This window comes from Danio rerio, chromosome 12 (assembly GCF_049306965.1).
Source record: "Danio rerio strain Tuebingen ecotype United States chromosome 12, GRCz12tu, whole genome shotgun sequence".
NCBI lineage: Eukaryota > Metazoa > Chordata > Actinopteri > Cypriniformes > Danionidae > Danio > Danio rerio.
This window is the reverse complement of record NC_133187.1, coordinates 984,393-1,006,351: the sequence shown is the minus strand read 5'-3', so window position 1 is coordinate 1,006,351 and position 21,959 is coordinate 984,393. Positions and strand designations below refer to the sequence as shown.

Genomic DNA, 21,959 nt, shown 5'->3' with positions numbered 1-21,959 from the left:
TCTGGAGACTCACTCTAAATGAATCCTTTGAATCAGTGAGTTGTAATCTGGAGACTCATTTTAAATGAATCGTTTGAATCAGTGAGTTGTAATCTGGAGACTCACTCTAAACAAATAATTTAAATCATTGAGTTGTAATCTGGAGACTCACTCTGAATTATTTGAATCAGTGAGTTGTAATCTGGAAACTGACTCTAAATGAATCATTTGAATCAGTGAGTTGTGTACCAGAGATTCTAATCGTTGTTGTACTCTGGAAAAGCAATAAAAACATTACACTTATAAGTTCAAAAGTTTATTTTTGTGTCGATCCACAAAGCAAATCCTGACAGACACACCAAACTATAAAGATAATAAGGTGACAACTGTAAAAAGGCAAGCGCTGGTAAGAAATGACAGCGTTTTGGGTTTGGTCACACTGATGCTTCATCAGTTATCATAATAAATAGCTTAACATTAAATGCAGTCTGTGCTGAATCATATACACAAAGTGCTATACACAAGTGAGGCTTTATTGTCCATTTCCTATTCAATATCATACAACTTATCTAAGTGCTTTAAGCAGATCTAACGCTACAGTACAACACACACACAAACAAATATTCCTGAAAGTTTGACCATTAAAATACAGGAGTAATGCTTTACAACACAGGCGCACTAATATGCATTAAATAATGCTTAAATAATACACATGATTATGAGATATTGTGTTAGTCGTGAAGAATTAAACCTTTTATTAATGATTAATGCAACAAAATGAACATTCTATAAGATTCATAGACTAAGCAGAAAGATCTTAATATGTAAATGTGTTTAATTGTATTAAATGTCTAATAACAAATAATGTGTAAAAGTAAAATAGATATAAACATTTAAAAAAGATATAGCATGTTTTTAAAAGCACTCTGTACATGAAATAAGAGGAAAGCAATTGTACATTTTCATTGTGGGTGAACTATCCCTATAAGCATTGTTTAATGCAAGACAGGCTCATTCTGACAACGTAATCACATATACGCTTCTGGAGGCCGCACACTATCTAGCCAGAGGTTCGTATGGCTGCATTTAATTTTTTAAACGAACGCTACTTGGCGGTGTGATGCGTTCCTTTTTGTGCTTACCGTCTGACCATCTACCTCCGTATGAACAGCTTTAACACAGTAACCAGAACTTAAAATATCCGTTCAACTCTTTGTGATTTCTAAAAGTTGAAAACGTTTTTAAAACAGCGTGTTTGTAGTAGAGTAAAATCCCTGTAATTCTTAACCGCTATAATCACCACTGCTGCATGGTGTCAGTAAACAAATGTGTGTGTGCTGCAAGCGGTGGTAGTGTGTGACTCATCGTATCAGAAAGGCTTGAATAAACTCCAGCACAAATACATCAAATAAACTTACTTGGTATTTTTGACTAGTGACCTTATTTCAGCTTCATCCGAGTCTGTCTCTGTCACTGACTGCTGTTTATCTACGGTGGCCGGGAAGTGGAAAACAACATTACAAAGTGTGCAACGTTTTTACAAAGCTCGAGACAACTTTACATTTTAAAAACCATTTTTACCCATCATCAGACACAATTACAGAGGAAAAACTATTTTACCAAAGGACGAAACAAATTTGCATTTTAATAATAAAATTAACAAGACGCGAAACACTTTTGCAAGTCCCGAAACACATTTACAATTACAGATTCCTTATGGAAAGGGAATGTAACGCACACTGGAAGTGACGTGGAATGTACCACACAGTGGGAGTAACGTGCGGTAAAAGTGTTGTTGTTGGTGAGCGCGGTATATTCGTGTTGTGTAGTACATGGCGTAAACAAACTTTATGGTGAACTAACATGGGCTGCGGTCGAGGGTGATTCAGTGAACCAAACACAAACAGTACAGCCTGCTGTGTGACTGAACTAAACAACAGCAGCGCTGGTCAATCGAGGGCTTAAATGAGAGGATCTGGTGAAAAACGTAAGTTTACTTCATAACAGACAATCGTAATGAAGTTAAATAAGTGAAGTATGATTCAGTTGGGTTGCAGAACTTTACTGTAAGACATTTCTCAGATCATGGTGATGTTTTGTTGACTAAAATTACTATTGCTGAGAATGCTAACTACATGTTGAGTCCAAACATGCGTGTTAAAAATCTGCCCACCATTACGGTGTACCTCAGCAGGGTAACCTCAGTTCCAGCAGCCTTGAACACATATTGTCCTTACGGCTGCTATCCTGTGGGCTGCTGTATTTGAATTTGCGGATGGGTTGATGGTTGTGGTAGATGGAAGTGTTCATGTGTTTGCTTTGAATAAATGTTTCAGAAAATGTATGGCTGAGTTTTTATTAAACAATATTTATCCTGTTGATTTTGAATCTTGCACCTAACAAATGTCCTCATTTAGAAAAAAAAAACTAAAACTAATACTGAAACTAATAAAAACTAAACTAAAACTAAATAATTTCAAAATATGGAAACTAATGAAGACTAATGGCGACGTGGTGGCACAGTAGGTAGTGCTGTTGCCTCACAGCAAGAAGGTTGCTGGTTCGAACCTCAACTCAGCTGGCATTTCTGTGTGGAGTTTGCATGTTCTCCCTGCATTCGCGTGGGTTTCCTCCGAGGGCTAGGCTAAATTGTCCATAGTGTATGTGTGTGGATGTGTGTGTGTGTGTGTGTGTGTGTGTGGATGTTTCCCAGGGATGGGTTGCGGCTGGAAGGGCATCTGCTGCATAAAAACGTGCTGGATAAGTTGGCGGTTCATTCCGCTGTGGTGACCCCTGATTAATAAAGGGACTAAGCCGACAAGAAAATGAATGAATGAATAAAAACGGGTAAATCTGCCTCTAAAACTAATTAAAACTAATTGAATTTGAAAACAGCGACGCAGTGGCGCAGTAGGTAGTGCTGTTGCCTCGCAGCAAGAAGGTTGCTGGTTTGAACCTCGGCTCAGTTGGTGTTTCTGTGTGGAGTTTGCATGTTTTCCCTGTGTTCACATGGGTTTCCTCCAGGTGCTCCGGTTTCCCCCACAGTCCAAACACATGCGGTACAGGTGAATTAGGTAGGCTAAATTGTCCGTAGTGTATGAGTGTGTGTGTGAATGTGTGTGTTTCCCAGAGATGGGTTGCGGCTGGAAGGGCATCCGCTGCGTAAAAACTTGCTGGATAAGTTGGCGGTTCATTCCGCTGATTAATAAAGGGACTAAGCCGACAAGAAAATGAATGAATGAATGAATGAATGAATGAATGAATTTGAAACGAAAAAGTCAAAACGAAATAGAAACTAAAACTAATGAAAAGTCCAAAACGATTATAACCTTGATTTGCATTTAAAGCCGCAGGCTACGAAAACGGCTGCACTGTACTCAGACACCAAAACGGGCAGATTCTACATGATAAACAATCTGATGCGTGTTTTGAGCTGAAACTTTACAGACACATTCTGGAGACACCGAAGGCTTATCTTAAATAAATGTTGACTCATTTTAGATGATTTGCTTCTCCAAAAGTGCTTCTTGATTTGAAAACGTGAAGACATTTGGAGTAGAAACAAGACAAACGCATGTTCTGCCGTGCAGATTTCTCAGAAGATTCACGACTGCACGAACTCTTTGAGAATGTCACAGGTGTTTTTACTGACCACCTCTCGAAGTTTTTGCACACGGCGAACACTAGAGACGACGATGAAGCTATCGGGCTGTAATACGGCCATCCCGTTGTGGACGTCCCCCATGAAAATGATCTGCTCGTCAGACGTGGTCACGTTGGGACACGGACAGCTCCAGTCCATGTTCTGCAGAGTCACCTCCAGCAGCTCGCTCCCCAAAAACTTCAATCCCATCTTCTCATCTTTCAGTATCTCCTCCACCATGACCAGCGCACGCCCCGAGTCCTGATCCTCGGTGAGATCCACCATCCGCCCCAAAATCACAAAATCACTCCTGCAGAAGCTGCTCACCATCTTGTAGCGAGGTTTGCACGCTTTGCACTGATGATTCTTGGGATACGGGCACGCATCTTCGCAGGAGCGCTTGGATTTGAAGTTGTTTTCGTTGGCTTTGCATCCGCCGTAGATGAAAAGCCTGCACTGGTGTAGAGTGCTGCTGTACGCCCAGCGAAGCTCATACGCTTTGCATGGACCCTTATGAATCGGAAGCATGCAAGAAGCGGAGATGTTAAGCAGACACGAAGACATGCACGATTCATAATCGTCGAAGTGATTGCGGTTGCTGCTGCAGTTTCTGTAGGTGAAGGTGTTGCAGCTGTTTCTCTGCGGGTCGAAAAACCAACTTAGCTTCTCTTCACCACAATCATCGGAGTCGGGAGCCTTGAAGCATTCGTCAACAGGAACAGCGGAGGCGTTGACTTGAACCACAGCTTCTGGTTTTGAAACAGAGAGTGGGAAGTTTGCTTGAACGGATCCTCCGGCGTTGGCAGCTGTACACGTGTAAATACCTGAATCCTGAACCTGTGCATTGTAAATAACGAGCTGACCGATGTTAGTGACCACCACGTTTCCGTACACCTGATTGGGTTTCATATGCACGCTCTCCGACTGCTTCTGCCAGGTTATCTCAGGAACGGGATGTCCTACGACATCACAGAGAAAGCTAACAGTGTCTCCGATCGATGCCGATTGCTGTGTTGGACTGCTGAGGATCACAGGAGCCTGCATTTGTACTGGAGTGGTGATCTGCAATGCGGTTGTTGGTAAAGCTGTGGTTCCTGAGGGAAGCGGACTGGGGTTTGGCCAGCTGAGATGGAAACGGCAGGACACCACAGACAATGAGATGCCTTTAGAGCACGCTTCTGCATCCATGTAGCACTTGTTATAGTAAGTCATGCCGTCGGATGCGCAGGTGAACTGCGGCTCTCTCTCGCAGCGGTCGCGGCACTTGCAGACCGGCTGGCCGTCCCGGATGTCGCACTCGGAGCCCTGCTGCGTGCACATGAACTGGTCGCAGGACGCCTCCTTTGGCATTCCCATGGGCCCTTTCTTGCCTGTAGTGTCTATATAGCGCGCCGCCACACAGCTGCGGCTGCCGCACACATTGGCGCAGCACTTCTCAAGCGGTTCACATTCCTGGAGAAATATAAGCAAATGATGTTACAGCTGCATGCGCTGGATATGGATATAAAGTTGAAATGCATGCATGCAGCATGTGATGTCGGACTGTTTGATGTGCATATTTGTGGATGACAACATTTTTTTTTTTAAATGATTCGCATCCCTGGAGAAATATAAGCAAAGAGTACATGCATGATGTTACAGATGAATCTGCATGAATGCAACGTGTGATGCGGGAATGTGTAAGTGTGGATGCATGTGTCTTATGGTGCATGGGAAACAATACTTGGTAATAGCCAGAGTTCAAATGGCTAGTTTTTTATTTTATGGCAAAAACTCATTTTGTAGTGATCATGCTCCATCCAGATATTTGGTAAATTTCCTATTGCATTTATTTCAAATCTTGTGATGTGCATTGCTAAGGACTTAATTAGTTCAACTTTAAACATGATTATCTCTCACACAGTTGAAGTCTGAGTTATTCGCCCCCCTGTTTATTCTTTCCCCAATTTCTGTTTAGCAGAGAGCAGATTTATTCAGCACATTTCTAAACATAATAGTGTTAATAACTCATCTCTAATAACTGATTTATTTTCTCTTTTCATGATGACAGTAAATAATATTAGACTAGATATTCTTCAAGACACTTCTATACAGCTTAACCTTTAAAGGCTTCACTAGGGTAATCAGGGTAACTAGGCAGGTTAGGGTAATTAGGCAAGTCATTGTATAACTGGTTTGTTCTGTAGACTATTGAAAAAAATATATAGCTTAAAGGGGCTAATAATATTGTCTCTAAAATGGTGTTTAATAAAATCGAAAACTGCTTTTATTATATTCGAAATAAAACAAATCAGACTTTCTCCAGAAGAAAAAATATTATCAGACATACTGTGAACATTTCCTGAATCTGTTTAACATCATTTGGGAAATATTTTAAAAAGAAGACAAAAATTCAAAGGGGGCGAATCATTATAATAACTCTGACTTCAACAGTGCATATATATATGTATATATATGATGCATGTGTGTCTATATAAATATATAGAAGTTTGCAATATATATATGATCCATGTGTTTATATAAATATATAGTACTATGCAATATAGACAAGCATGCAGCATATATATTGCATACTACTATATATTTATATAGACACTCATGCAGCATATACAGTTAAAGTAAGAATTATTCGCCCCCTTTGATTTTTCTTTTCTTTAAATATTTTCCAAATGATTTTGAACAGATTCAGGAAATGTTCACAGTATGTCTGACAGTTTTTAATTTTTTAAACACCATTTTAAGGTCAATATTATTAGCCCCTTTAAGCTATATTTTTCCTCAATAGTCTACAGAACAAACCATCGTTATACAATGACTTGCCTAATTACCCTAACCTGCCTAATTACCCTAATTACACTAGTGAAGCCTTTACATGTCACTTTAAGCTGTATAGAAGTGTCTTGAAGAATATCTAGTCTAATATTATTTACTGTCATCATGACAAAGAGGAAATAAATCAGTTATTAGAGATGAGTTAATAACACTGTTATGATTAGAAATGTGCTGAAAAAATCTGCTCTCCATTAAACACAAATTCGGGAAAAAAATAAACAAGGAGGCTAATAATTCTGGCTTCAACTGCGTGTAAATAAATATATTGCATGCTACTATAAAATTATATAGACAAGCATGCAAAATATATTACAGTCAAAAGATTAACTTAATTTCAATGCAATAAAAAAGTAACTAAATTAAATTGCAAACCTGGTCAGTTTGGCATTCCCGTTTGCAGGTGCTCATTGCATCAACCCACAGGTTTGGGTTCATGTCGTTTGGACAGATCCCTGCGTGGGAATTCGCAACTCCTTGCAAAGTCATGCCTCTCACGCTTTGCCGGTGCACAAACAGCAGCAAAAAGTGTCCCAAGACGAACCAGATCCAGCGAGGAAACAGCATCCACCACATGTTGCAGAGCAGAGATGAGGAGTTGCTTTCAGAAGCTACTAACCTAATTTTATTGAATCAGCTGAGCCACAACTGAGCTTCCAAGCAGCACCAAAAAAAATGCTGTCTGATAGTTTAGACTTCTGGAGAAACACAGGCGATCGCCCAGACCACAGAACTCGCCCTCACGCGCAGATGACAGTAATGAATTACTCTGCAGATCTACAGAGGATTAAAAACATCTGGTTGAGCGTGGGGTTGGTACTAGGACACCTGCCTCTCTCTCTCTCTCTCTCTTTCTCTGCTTTAACCCTTTATCCGGAGGTGCAAAAATCCCAGAATGAAGAACACTGACTGTAAAATTTACAGTATATTACTGCCAATGTTGCACGCAGGTAATACTGAACTTACAAGCACACTCTAAATAAATATCTTCAATTGTGCTGTGGTAACACTATCTCTATTGTATAATGTGCTAAAGAAAAAGAGATGCTTTAATTTTAGCAGGATAGCGCTCCTTCTCATACTTCAGCCTCAACATCAAAGCTCCTGAAAGCAGAGAAGGTCAAGCTGCTCTAGGATTGGCCAGCCCAGTCACCAGATATGAACATTATTGAGCTGATGAAGGAGGAGGTGTTGAAGATAAACACAGAGTCTTGATGAACTCTGGAAGTCTTCTTCATTCCAGATGACTTTATTAATCAGTGATGTGAGTCATGTCAGAGATGTATGGATGCAGTCCTCCAAGCTCATGATGGAGTCAGACACAATATTCATTCAGTCTCCACTGCAGCAGGACTTTATATTCTATACTGGACATTATTTCTGTTCAGTGATGAGACTTTAGTCTGAGCAGAGTCAGAGCGCACTGTCCTCATCAAATCAGTCAACATCAAGACATGATCAGATTTATTGAGCTCAAATTAGCAAAATCTAGAGGCCTTCGCCTTTCATAGACACACTTCTGACACCAAATCAGCAACTAGAAGTCAAAATATTATTTGCTGTTCATAAAACCTGGATAGCACACAAGACTTTTGTCAGGTAGCGCTCTTACACTCTACTCAATGTTCTGAGAAAGGGTTAAAATCCAGAAAAATCCTCAATTTTATCTTGTGAGATGGCGTGTGTGTGTGTGTGTGTTTATGCTAATGATGTCACACTCAATTTCTGGTGTGGTTTTCTAGAAACGTTCTATGTTGTGTGTTATTAGACTTTACAGAGCAGAATTATAACAGAAGTCTCGTCTCTCAATTAGAAATTGAGTTTCTCTTGTATCGCTTCTTTCAGCTTTAATCTGCTTCGTCCTGTCATAACGCCTGATTCACACACTTTACGCAGGGCGTGTGTGAAGTTGGGGCCGACACGATCATCATAGCAGCGTCAGCCAATCAAATTAGTGCACAATGGGCTACTGTCTGAGCGGGGGTATTTGCATAAAGCGATCTGATTGGCAGAAATTTCAGTTGCCGCTTGAAAAGTTGAGAAATTCCCAACTTCTGCAGTGAGCAACGATGCTGAAGCAGCACCAATGGATCCACAATTTAATTTAGCAATGCTAGACGTCACCAATTCGAAGTGAATGGGAAGCGTTGACTGTGTGTGAATGGGGAGTAAGTGTTGAAGACTTTACTCATCATCAAGATGATTTCTGCAGGAGTCCTGTAGGATGATGAACACCACAACTCCGATGATTACACACTCAGTCACAGAGGAATCAAAATGTGCCATTGTTTGTTGTGAAAACACGCCCTCTAGTGGTGATATTACATACTATGGCTTTAAATTAGAAAATACTAATGTTGTGCACAGAAATGCAGAACTCACACATCTTTAATTTAGGCTAATAACGCCTACATTCAAACCATTAACTAAAATAAAATATTATAAGAATTTAATAAATATAAAACTAACTAAAGATGATAACAGTATATTATGGCTGCAGGATATCGGAAAAAACTGACGTTGCATTATTTTCATTTACTGTGATGTATATTGCGATATATATATTATTTTCTGATGGATAGGGATGATTCTGTGATATGATTTTAAAAATGACAAGCTAAGTTATATACAACAGATACAAATAAACAGTGATTTACGATTATCTGGAGTCAAACAGTATTTAAAAACAAAGACTCAAGAATCACTGTATAATAATAATGTTTTTACTAAAAACTCTAAGGATGAAATTTAAAATGACTCTGCTATGTTAACTGTATAATGTCTGGTCAACTATAATCCCAATCACACTGCAGACTCACACATTGCGATATCAAAGCTGAAATGATAAACTGTACTTTAACTTATTTTATAAAGTTGATCTGGTTTCAACTTTTTTTTTAAGTTATATAAATTCAAACTTGATGATTTAATTAATATAAATAAATGAAAGTTTAAATAAATTCTATAAATGAATTTGACTCAAGTTTTAAAAGAACTGCGGCAGCAACAAATCTAAAACAGTGTCTGCACTTTATTTATTTTCAACTTGCGTTCTCCAAATATTGCTTACGTTCCTGAAACTGCTCCACGCAGCTACTGTGCAGGTTTTAACACAAGCTTCACCTTATTTTACCCCTGCTGAACACACATTAACTTTAACAGTGCCTTGTTAATTTTAACTGTTCAACAGTTATAGGAAATTCCTTGTTCTCGTTTATCGTTCCAACAAGAAAAAAAAGACTCATTCAGGCTCTCAGATGTCAAATGAGGACAAACGCTGCATGAATTAGGCTTTCTTTCTGTTCTTTTCGTTTTTCTAATCAGATAAAGTTACCAGACATCAAGTTCGGGGAAATATGTCAACATTTCACATCACTCAAACGTCTCAGACGAGGCACTGAAGTTCAGATGTTGGCCCTCAACATACTATCATCCAGAGGTGTCTAATAATCAACTAGAAATACTGAATTACTGTCATTTAGTCTTTTCTAAGAAACTGTACTTTACCAGGAAGTTATAAAATGTGCTTCAAGTACACTTTTAGTGCTGTATTAGTACTTTTACTGTGCTACTTTCCTTCAACCTGCAGTCATGTTGATTTATTTCTCGTCTTCTGTGACTGGTAGAGTTGGGTACCAAAACCCGGTGTCATTATAGCACCGGTACCTTTGTAACCGGTATGCACCAGACCGAATCAGCATATGAATTTCGGTGCCTAATTTCGGTGCCACTGGTGCTGCGACAAGGACGCAAGAAACATTGAAGGGTGCATCAAAGGCACACATAGGTACATGTTGCCACACCATCTCTAAACATTTAATCCTAAACAACTTTGAGGGATACGGACAGGCGATGTCAGGCGTTTGTTCTTGTTGCTTAGGGAATTCTGCATTCTGTGAGCGAGAGTGACTCTCTTCAGATAAACACACATGATCGCGTTCATCAAATTTGCCTAAACTAAGCGCTCTAAAGCGTATTTTACAAGCAAGGACTCTGACACCGCAACGAAAAGCAGATGCTTTACAAAAGTTGCATGTAAGGGGGAAACACGTCAAGCTTAATAACACATTTAAACTCTGTCTGTGAAAGCTTGCGACATCATCTGGCACTTTCAATGAGTATGTACATGGACACCAATGCTCCAATTTTAATATGATTAAGACAATACTCTGATTAAGAGTCTAGACTACCATGTAAACAGGGATTTTTGATTACCTTAAAGGATCACAGACACCTGCGTCGCAAAATGCTGAGGCTTTTTCTTCCCATTCAACATGCAGTATTAAATGTCATTAAAAGAGCACTCTTCCAGCAGTCCTTACGTAATGCTTGCATTAAATACCTGTTTGTCAAAGGGGCATGAATAAAATGCTCCTGAATGAAAGTGAAACTGCAGTTAAAGTAGAAAAATTAAAAATGAAACACTTGAAATTACATGAAACTCTGAAGGAAGCATGGATATCGTGGTGACACAATGATGTTAATCAATCTATGTACTTTAACATGTAAGACGGGATCATGAAAGGAACATTCTAAATGCAGCTCATGCAAACACCTTGATCATATTACTGTCTTATTCAGATTAGGGCAAATCATTAGATCACTGATAACCATGTAAACACAGTTACAGAGTTCAGTATTTTGATGACAGCCTTTCCACAGGTTAGCAGTAAGCCAATGTTATTTCATAATGCAAATCTTAAATTCTTGCTAACCAATAAATGATCAAAGGAAATATTTTAATGTCATTCAAATATATAAAATATGAATTGGTGTTTACTTTAAACTGTAATTGCATTGTTCTTTTAAAATTACTTAATAAAAGATTTTGTCAAATAAAAGATTTTTCTAGAGTCGTGCACCATCATTTTGTGGCTCAAAAGTATCGGTTCAGGCACCGGTACCGTTTTAAAAGTATCAATTTAGCACTGGTATCGAAATAACCACAAACGATACTCAACCCTAGTGATTGGCTGAGTAGAATAATCATTCCTGTGATTCCAGTCCAATCAAATTGACCCTTCGCTAAGCCACACCCAAAAACCGCCATCCACTAATTGTGGCTTAGCAACTGTAGCTACGCGCAGGGGCTCTGTCAAGCTTTCGAGCGAGTGGATATGGATTGTGCAATTCTGATACCCGGTCTCCTTAAAGTTTGGACGGGATGGTGGAATTCTTCCCTTTTCAAAACCTAAAACCCAAGAGGAGAAATGCCAGCGTGGATCAAGCTGTGTTAGGGGCGCTAAAGGAGCGGAGATGAGTTGGTTTTGTTTTGATATTCCTGACACATTCAGTGATAGACAGACGGCAATAACTCACACACCTCTCACCCTAAACAGATCTAAACTGTGTTTCCTACAAAAATACAAAGCTGGTTCTGTTTCACAGCTGTCTTATTCCTTTTTTTCGCTCGATATTATGAGTAATGCTCCGTTTAAGCCTTCGCCATAACGTTAGTAACATCATACTAATAGCGAATAGGTCATAATGACATGAGTTATTGATCCGGAAAATACAAATCTGTTGCTAACTTTACTGAACTTCATATTTCCATCTGTTTCAAGCTACGAACACACACACATTAAAAAAGTCGTGCCAGACACGAAAGCTTGACAGGCATGGCAACGGTAACTAAGGAGGGTGGGGCTTAGTGAGGGGTCCATTGCACATAAAAAAACCACACTAAACCAATCGACCTCAAGACATGATGATTAATAAATGCAGCAAACGTTCAGTGTGAAGCCCTAAAGAGCACCTATTTTAGGCGATGTGAGAAACTTCAGGGTCTCCAGAATATGTCCTGTAAAGTTCTGCTCAAAACACCCATCAGACTATTGATTATGTAATGTAGAATCTGCCCATTTTTGTGTCTGAGTATAGTGTAGCTGTTTTTGTCGCCTGTGGCTTTAAATGCAAATGAGCTGCCAACACGGGGAGAACATGCAAACTCCACACAGAAACGCCAACTGACCCAGCTGGGACTCGAACTAGTGACCTTCCTGCTGTGAGGCCACCGTGCTAACCACTGCGACACCGTGACGTCCTTTATTCAGATGCGCACATTGCGATATCGGTGTTGAAACGATAAATAGCGCAACTCTAATCTCGATTGATTTCCATTTTTCTGCAAGTAATGGCACTGTTGAGTACGGTTTTCAGCGCATTCTCCACCGTATGAAAAAATAAATCACACCTGGGGTGTTTGAATCCACATATATCATTAAGCGAACATCTAAAACAATCTCCGGCGTTTCATAGGAAGCGTGTTTGAGTGAAGTATCCAGGTTGAGGAGAGTGTCTGGCCTCCAGCAGGAGCGCGAGGCTTTGATGGAGCCGCTGGAACATTGATAACACACTGCAGTGATTGATCGCTGCTCAAACACACAGCGCATTCTTCCACGCACCTCTGGAGACACTTTACCTCACTTGCCCTCCGCGGAGAGACAACACATCATGCATTTAAGGAAGCACTGTAACGGGAAGCAAAACTTAATAAACTCCTGTCAGTCTCAGCGCTGCGAGTGAGGACGGATGCGGCCTCGGGATCTGCCATTAAGATAATAGGCTAGTCAGCTCTGAGAGACGGGGAAAATAAACCTTGCATCTATTTTTAAAAGCACACTGACAGGCTTTCAATAGACGGAGTGTGATCCTAATTACTGCAGACTAATTACTTGAAAATCTGTGGAGACTTTAAATAAAAAATGCAAGTCAATTTCAAAAATAGCAGACAACAATGAAGAAAATGTCTTGATGTATCAAAAACGGCATTAATCTGGTTTAGCACTTCTATAAAATTTGCACATTCATTCATTTATCTTCACCTTATTCATCAGTGGTCGCCACAGCGGAATGAACCGCCAACTCTTCATGCATAGGTTTTGCACAGCAGATTCCCTTCCAGGTGCAACACATCCCTGGGAAACACCCATACACACACACTCATACACTACGGCCAATTTAGTTGATCAGTTCCCCTATAGCGCATGTGTTTGGACTGTGGGGGAAACCGGAGCACCCGGAGGAAACCCACACCAACACAGGGAGAACATGTAAACTCCACACAGAAACACCAACTGACCCAGCCGAGACTCGAACCAGCGACCTTCTTGCTGTGAGGCCACAGTGCTAACCACTGAGCCACCGTGCCACCACAGGAAAAGATACAAATTAACATTCAGATTTGGACTCTGAGAACTCCTGATTTGTTTGTTTGTTTGTTTGTTTGTTTGTTTGCACTGTTCACTGTTATCTAGTGTGTTTGGAGTCTGGTGTGTTGTTTACAGTGATGAAAAGTACATCCTGTAATGCTTGAAACAATGCAACCATTTAAGCATAGCTGCTTAAGTGTTTTAACCACACACACACACACACACACACACACACACACACACACACACACACACACACACACACATGCTGGAACACCTACTGCACGTATGCTTGTTTATTTCTGTCAGAAAACAGCGTGTCGTATTCTTACTATCTCAGCGCTAATCCCTTACAAGAAGTTCATTTCCCAGAAAACAACTTCAGTGCCAAGAATCCTTCAGACTTCAGTACAAACACTGCCTTCAACACTAGCTGTGCTTCCAATCAAAGAGGACACTAATGTGCAAACTGGAATATCACGTAAAGCATTAGCGAATGAGAAACACAAGAGAAACTCCTCAGCTCCTGCTAAACCTGCAGGTATCACTGAGAGAAGTGGAGACTGTTGGGATTCTCCACTGTGCTGTTTGTTCTCCTCTAATAAATGAGCTGCGCCTCAGAACATCAAGACCAAACGCAATGAACGCGGTGGCTATTGGAGGCGTGAGACTGGAGCGAAGACAGATGCTCTAGACCAGTGGTTCCCAACCTTTTTCTCTGGGCCCCCCCCCCATGAACATATACAAACATTGGAGCCCCCCCACCATATAAATACACACGCACGCACACACATATGTACCATATATATATATATATATATATATATATATATATATATATATATATATATATATATATATATATATATATATTACTGTATGTGTGTGTTTATGTGTATTTAGATAGGCTTTGTCATACTGTCTAATCTTTTTTTTCGCCTCTGAAGAATCATTAAATTGACGTTTCTCTGCCATTTTTGTTTTGATTTTGCCTTTACGAGAAGTTGGACAAGCACATTGCGCAAGTGAGCAAAATGTTATTTATTTTAATTATTTTTACTATTATGTTGGAATTTTAAGCATGTGTTTTGATTTTTTTTTTGGTACTTAAAAATACATATATTCCTGCGAATTTTTTTTTTATAAATATTTCCCAAATTATGTTTAACAGAACAAGGAATTTAACAGTATTTCCTCTAATATTTGTTTTTCTTCTAGGCTTATTTGTTTTATTTTAGCTAGAATAAAATCAGGTTTAAATATGTTGAAACCTATTTTAAGATCAATATTATTAGCCCCCTTAAGCAATATATATTTTTGATTGTCTGCAGAAGAAACTACTGTTATACAATGATTTGCCTAATTACTCTAATTAAGCCTTTGAATTGCACTTAAATTTGAATGCTTATATTTTGAAAAACATCTAGTAAAATATTATGTACTGTCATCATAGCAAAGATAAAAGAAACCAGTAATTAGAAATGAGATATCAAAACTATTATGTTCAGAAATAAGTAAAAAAAAAAAAACTTCTTTCCATTAAACAGAAATTGGCCAGGAAAAGGGTTGCTAATATTCAGGAGGGCTAATAATTCTGACTTCAAGTGTATACATACAGTTATTTTCCACCCTGCAAAGGAAAGAAAAATAAATACAATAAAATAAAAATATAAAACAAACTGTGCTTTAAGCATCTCCACTGTAAGAAAAACACTTTAGCTACAGAAATCCTTCAGTCAAGAGCAGAGAAACATTTTCTCGTTATGTTTGATTAATGATAATAAAAACAGGCGGCAGCAGGAATATTTTGCGCTGTCTCTTTAATGGTTTCTCTTTCACGTCTTTTGATCCTCAACTCGTTTGTTTATTACACAAATGAGGGTTAATATAAATAATCACTAAACACCGCGTTTTGACACCTATTTGACCATTAAAGCGCTCACGTTAAGATGACTAGATGTCTGCGCTCCTCTGCTCGTCTCAGGGTGCGAATGAGAGTGAATGCTGACCGGCCGCATGCTTCTGACTGCGTGTGTGTGTTGCATACACACATAAGCACGCGGTCTTTCGCAACACATACAACTGGAAAGGGGGCGGTATATGATGCATATAATTGTTTATCTTGATTAATGCTTTTTTATAATCGTTAGAAATCGAAATCGGATTTTGGATTAATTGTACAGCCCTGTATAATAGTGGAGCATTTTATGCCTTTTTCTACCTCAACACTTATCCTCTCCCGCGCCCCCCTTGTGAACTCTGGCGCCCCCCTTAGGGGGGCGCGGACCTCAGGTTGGGAACCACTGCTCTAGACTAGGGGTGTAATGGATCACGGTTGATCCATGATTCGTATGGACCCCAACCCATGGTTTGGAACACACGTGTCCTGCAGATCAGTACAGTGTTTTTACTGGTACATTAATCCTAAATGTGTAATGATTAAGGGTGTCACGATCCTCCAAATCCTCGATTCGATTACATTTTTGATTCTAAAGGCACGATTCGATTCGATTTTCGATTATGTATAATTAATTAATTAATGACCAATTAATTATTTGTAGCCTACCGTTTAAACTACCTGACCTGCATGGTCTTTGTTTTACCCATAAACAAATCATACAGTAAATGAATAAAGGCAAGATACACACATAATTACCACCTGTCAATCACTGTTTCTGCGGGACTCGTGAATAGGCAGTGATCTGTGTCGTTATAATGGCGTCGGTAAAAAAGACGCACAACCAACAGGAACCAGCCAACAGTATCTGAGGTGTTCGCTAAAATGACGAAGTACAAGCGAGTGAAAGATTGAAGCAGTCCTCTGACTGCCTGGACCTGCTGTCTCGAGCGCATGGCTGTGTCTGTGTGGTCACGTGATGTGCATTTTCAGAGGTAGAGAGGAAGGAGGGCTGCTCAGAAATGCTACACGCCACTGTGGATGTCAAATCGTTGTCGTTCTAAAATGCCATTTGAAGACAAAGACAGTGTAAACAGGGCCTGAGTGTGCACTTTTCGCAAGCGGATTTGCAACGGGGGCGGGCGGAGGATCGCGATGCTGGTGTTGTCTATCGGACGAACCGTACGTAATACGTACATAGCAGAGCTTGCAAACTGTGTTTTTTTTGTCGACAACACGAACGTTGTCAACATAACTCACTGGAAATCCAAAATGCTTCCACACCGGCGACTTCATTGAAAGAGGAGAGGGTTTAAGCTCTGTCGATGGGTCTCCTGCTTCTGCAGTTTAACAAGCACTTCAACAAGCCTGTTTTTACCCGCTTGGCAAGCCAAGCTGACGTGACATGGGGGCGTGGCAGCATCGACGACTCTATTGTTTGATTCGATAATCGAAATTGAGCATAAATTTCGATCGATTTCGATTAAAAATCGTGACACCCCTAGTAATGATCATAGAGAGATCACCTCCTGCGTCATTTAAATCACATGTATGAAAGAATTTAGGCTTTGCTGTAAAATAAAATGATGCTGAAGAAGTTGCGGTGGGTTATTGGGGATGTGGTGGCTTTCTTAGGTTATTAAAGGTGTTTTCTGTCAATACTCGTTTAGCCTGCATTAATGCATTCAGTGTAAGCTGCATGATTGATCATTGAAAGATCAGGATCTCAACACCCACGCAACATACATTATAAATGATGGTGATTTGCACATGTTAATCCTTCTAATCGCTGCATTCAGATCTGAAAACACATAAATCAGGAAAGAGTTTGAGTCTTTAGTGTCTTGAGTTGGTTATGAAGTTACAAACAGTCAAATAACATAGAAGTACTGGGAAAACAGCTTATAGTTAAGATAAATCCACTGATGTTTATGTCGAAGATTAAATTCACCATCATATGCATTTAACTTGATGTCCAAAAATGAAAGTTGTAGGCAGCAGTTACATTATTTAACCAGTAGGTGGCGACACCCAGCCATTATAAATACGCCACTGAATAATTCTTCATGAATGATCATCTAGCAATGAAACATGAAGATTAATGAGTGAAGAACTGAATCATTTATTGAAAATGACACTAAATATGCATTTAAATGTACATTTTATACTAAATAAACACTTTATACATTCAGCATCATCAGCAACAGTAGGAGTGCCAGTGAATTTTTCACAAGACTGAATATTTTACAGTCTATTTTTATTCAGCGGATTATTTCTTCATTTTATTTTGAATAAAATTACAGCTTCTCAGCTCTGTTTGGTAAAACCAAAAGTGTCTTGCAGCGCTGTTTCTGTAATAAATGAAAAGCAAATTAGATTTATCTCCTCTCCTTTTGGTCTGATCTGAAAAATGGTCCGATCCGTTACTAAAAAACCATAATGTGATCCGAACCGGGAGATTTGTGATCGGTTACACCACTACTCGAGATAGTTCTGGAGGGAATAATAATAATAGAAGATGAATAATATTGAAGCGCTGAGACGTTATTAACACATTTGTGTCCTGATATGTCACAAAAACATGTACACACACACACACACACACACACGCCTGCAGCATGAGTTGATCAGACAGGTATAGGGCCAGAGCCAGATTTCTGCCGGCTGTGAAATTCCGCAAACTCACGGTTGTGAAGCTCGTCTGTCAGCGGGACGGGACTAGCTTAAGTGTTTTAACCACACACACACACACACACACACACACACACACACACACACACACACACACACAGGACTGAGCGTGTTTGGGGGATAAACAGGCCTCCTGTGGGATGATGACCAGGATATTTAAAGCCCTGCGCTGTGTTTGCGCCTCGGGATGAAGCTTCGTGATTAAGCTTGTTTGTTTTCTGTGCAGGCAAATTGGTGCCCTTCATTCATTACTGAAGACGTGAGGAACGAGGAAGAGCGCAGAGACAATTATTATCATTAAAGCTGGTTTTATATTCGCACATTCAGACTTTCTCCGCCTTTTCACAAGACTGTTTAACACTCATCAGCATCTTAAAAGTCAGTTCATCTTTAATCCCCCGATACTTTTCGTCCTCCAACCAATTGTCATCAAACAAACATTTGCCCATGCTTGCAATTTCGCAAAATGCCGTGGTGGCGAAGTATCAACGCAACGCATTCATCAATCACTTACTCGTATGTCACCTATGGAATGATGCAGGTTGCACCCACGAAGTGCTGCCCCCAAATGTCGCGCTGGTCAAGTAGCGGTTGAAAAAAATAAATAAAAAAGATGAATCAGACATGAAATTTAAGATCCCACATGAAATTTAAGACCTCCTTATGGAAAATTACAGAATTCAAGACATTTTCAGACCTTAAAAATCGAAAATTTTATTTAAGACATTTCAAGACTTTTTAAGGACCCGCAGGGACCCTGGTGTATATATAAAACAAACTCTACCTGCTGACCAAGACGTATAAATCAAACTTTGTGCGCAGTGTTCGTATTATCATCGAGTAAAACCAAAACCACAAACAAAGTCACAGCCATGTCACCCTGCAGCCCAAGACTGGTTACTCACTGAAGCTAAGCAGGGCTAAGCCTGGTCAGTACCTGGATGGGAGACCACTAGGGAACACTAGGTTGCTGTTGGAAGTGGTGTTAGTGAGGCCAGCAGGGGGCGCTCAACCTGCGGTCTGTGTGAGTCCTAATGCCCCAGTATAGTGAAGGGGACACTACACTGTTAGTGGGCGCCGTCTTTCGGATGAGACGTAAAACCGAGGTCCTGACTCTCTGTGGTCATTAAAATTCCCATGGCACTTCTCGTAAAAGAGCAGGGGTGTAACCCCGGTGTCCTGGCCAAAGTCCCTCTATCGGCCCTTACGATCATGGCCTCCCAATCATCCCCTTCCACCGAATTGGCTCGATCACTGTCTCTCCACTCCACCTATAGCTGGTGTGTGGTGAGCGCACTGGCGCCGTTGTCCTGTGGCAGCCGGCGCATCATCCAAGTGGATGCTGCACACTGGTGGTGGTTTGGAGAGACCCCCCCTCAAGATTGTAAAGCGATTTTGGGTGTATGGCCATACACAATAAATGCGCTATATAAATACACATTACATTACATTACATTACATTACAAAGTCATAACATTACATGTACGTTAAATGTCATACAGCTCATATAGAGCTAAACGCAAAACTATGAGCCAGAATATTTTTAATTATTTGAAATATTTTCCAAGTGATGTTTAAAACAGCAAGGCTATTTATTACAGGATTTTATATTGTGTTTTTTCTTCACAGAATTTCTACAAAGTATGCTGTATACTGTAAACTTGCAGACGTTTTTTGTCACATCCATAACGCATGTTAATTTTCCTCATTCAAAATATAACATATGTTTACACATCGATATTGTTCTGCTGCCACAAATCTGTGTCTAGTAGTTTTGTAAAATAGAAACAGATGTTTTAATATGTTAACATGCACTTCACCGGTCAATTTATGTTTTGAGATTTGTCTGCAAATGTCACATCCATAACGCTGAAATTGCGCATTAATAAACGACTGCGGGACATTTTGTGAATGAGAAATTAAGATGTTGACGTCATAGATCACGTGCCTTTGTTTACTTTTTAGCACAAGCTTCGTTGCTAAACATAACATCGCGATCAGAAACTGTGGCTAAAATGCAAACAGAACTCAACAGACAAGCAGTGCAGATGAAAACAGTCGCTAGCTGATGAAGGCATTTAACGATGCATATTATTATTATTATTATTATTATTAATTTCTCCTTGAAATAAAATTCATGACAGCTCTACAACAGCACGCAGCCCATAATAAACATTACAGTAACTCTCCATACTGTTCAAAAGCTGTAAGTATATATGAAATCAAACTGCTTACCTGCACAACTCCTATCTGCTCCAAGGGGAAAAGCGATGTTGAGTTTATCCTTCAATCATTGCTGATTTCTTCCGCTTTTTAGCTAGCTTTTCTTTGTTTGTACACTCAATAATAGTGTTTCTTTACTCTAATGTCAGGTAGATGCCATGTCGTCTACCTGAGCGCTCTGTTGACGGATGTGACGCAATAACGCGCGCGAAATTCCCGCGATATCCGACCAACAAACGCGGGTTATAACATCGTTTCATGAAGTATTAGTGTCATTAATTTATTTATTGGCAAAATTTCTCGCCACACAATTTTTTTAATTTGGAACAATTGTAATATTTTATATAAGAGGAAATCTATATTCTTTAATAATTGGTTCGGGAACGGTGTGATATTAGTAAAGCAGTTATTTGACAGTAATGGTAATTTATTTACTTACTCTGTTTTTACTGCAAGATATAGTCTTGCCATATCTAAAAAAGAATTTAATATAGTTTGTAAGGCCATCTCCTTTGAAATCTGTATGCTTTTTTAGAAATAATAATAATAATTCATTGATTTCTGCTTGTTCCCTTAATAGTCCTGATTCTACTGTTGTTGGTTCTATTTGTTTTTCCACTAAAAAATCCAATCATAAAATCAGATCTTTATTTTTAGACCATCTCAAATCCTTCTTCTATTTCTTATTGGAACAACCTCTTTGATGATATTAAATGGTCATATGTCTGGTCACTACCGCAGAATTTTTTTTTTAACAAATAAAATTAAAGAAATATCTTTTAAAATTATTCACAGGTTTTATCCTGTTAAACCATTTTTACAAAAATTCAAAAATGACATTGACATCTCTTGCACTTTCTGTGAAACCTCTTCTGAATCTGTTGCTCGCTTGTTTTGGGAGTGTCCCAATGTTAAATCTTTTTGGTCTGATGTAAACTCTCTAATTGTCCAAAAGGTTTGTGGTGATTTTTCTTTAAGCTATCGTCATGTTATTTTGGGGCTATATATTAAAGGAAAAGAATTCCTTAGTGCAACTTTTTGCATAAACCTCATTTTATTTATTGGAAAGTTTTTTATACATAATTGCAAATATACTCATGGTAAGCCTAATTTTTTATTTTTCAAACGAGAACTAGGTCTTTATTTAAAAAACATCACAGACTCTCACAATAAGAAAGCTATTAAAACTTCTAAAATATGTGCTTTATTTAATATTCTGCAATAATTTATTTTATCTTTATGTGCCCTTAATTATTTATTTTTCTTCTTCTTTTCTCTCTCTTGTTCCCTTTAATTTGTTTCACATATATTATATTTTTTTCAGTTTTGTATCTATATTTGTTGTAATGTATTGTTATTATTGCAAAAAAATATATATATATTAGTGTCATTAATGTATTAAACCATGTTAAATTGATCAAATGTGATAGTTAAATGCAAGGATATCTCAATCAAACAAACGTCCAGTCATCAGTGAAATATCTGGAAAATAAAAGGTATCACAAACTGGCCATCTTTGATAAAATCATGAAGTTCTTGATCATAA

The 21,959-nt window shown here is 39.0% G+C and overlaps 1 protein-coding gene across 2 annotated transcripts; it reads right to left on the bottom strand.

The window, feature by feature from the left end:
- Positions 1 to 285: 285 nt before the first annotated feature.
- On the bottom strand, positions 286 to 20,610 carry wfikkn2b (WAP, follistatin/kazal, immunoglobulin, kunitz and netrin domain containing 2b). 2 transcript variants are annotated; one of them, XM_694147.7, is made up of 3 exons: positions 20,426 to 20,610; positions 6,827 to 7,228; positions 286 to 5,074 (listed from the first exon to the last, which is right to left on the bottom strand). In XM_694147.7, exons 2-3 carry the CDS (start codon positions 7,025 to 7,027, stop codon positions 3,584 to 3,586), a joined length of 1,692 nt encoding a protein of 563 aa, XP_699239.1. In that variant the 5' UTR covers positions 7,028 to 7,228; positions 20,426 to 20,610; the 3' UTR covers positions 286 to 3,583. The 2 variants fall into 2 exon arrangements, with proteins under 2 accessions (XP_699239.1, XP_073774099.1); XM_073917998.1 differs by having other exon boundaries at positions 6,827 to 6,950.
- Positions 20,611 to 21,959: the final 1,349 nt, after the last annotated feature.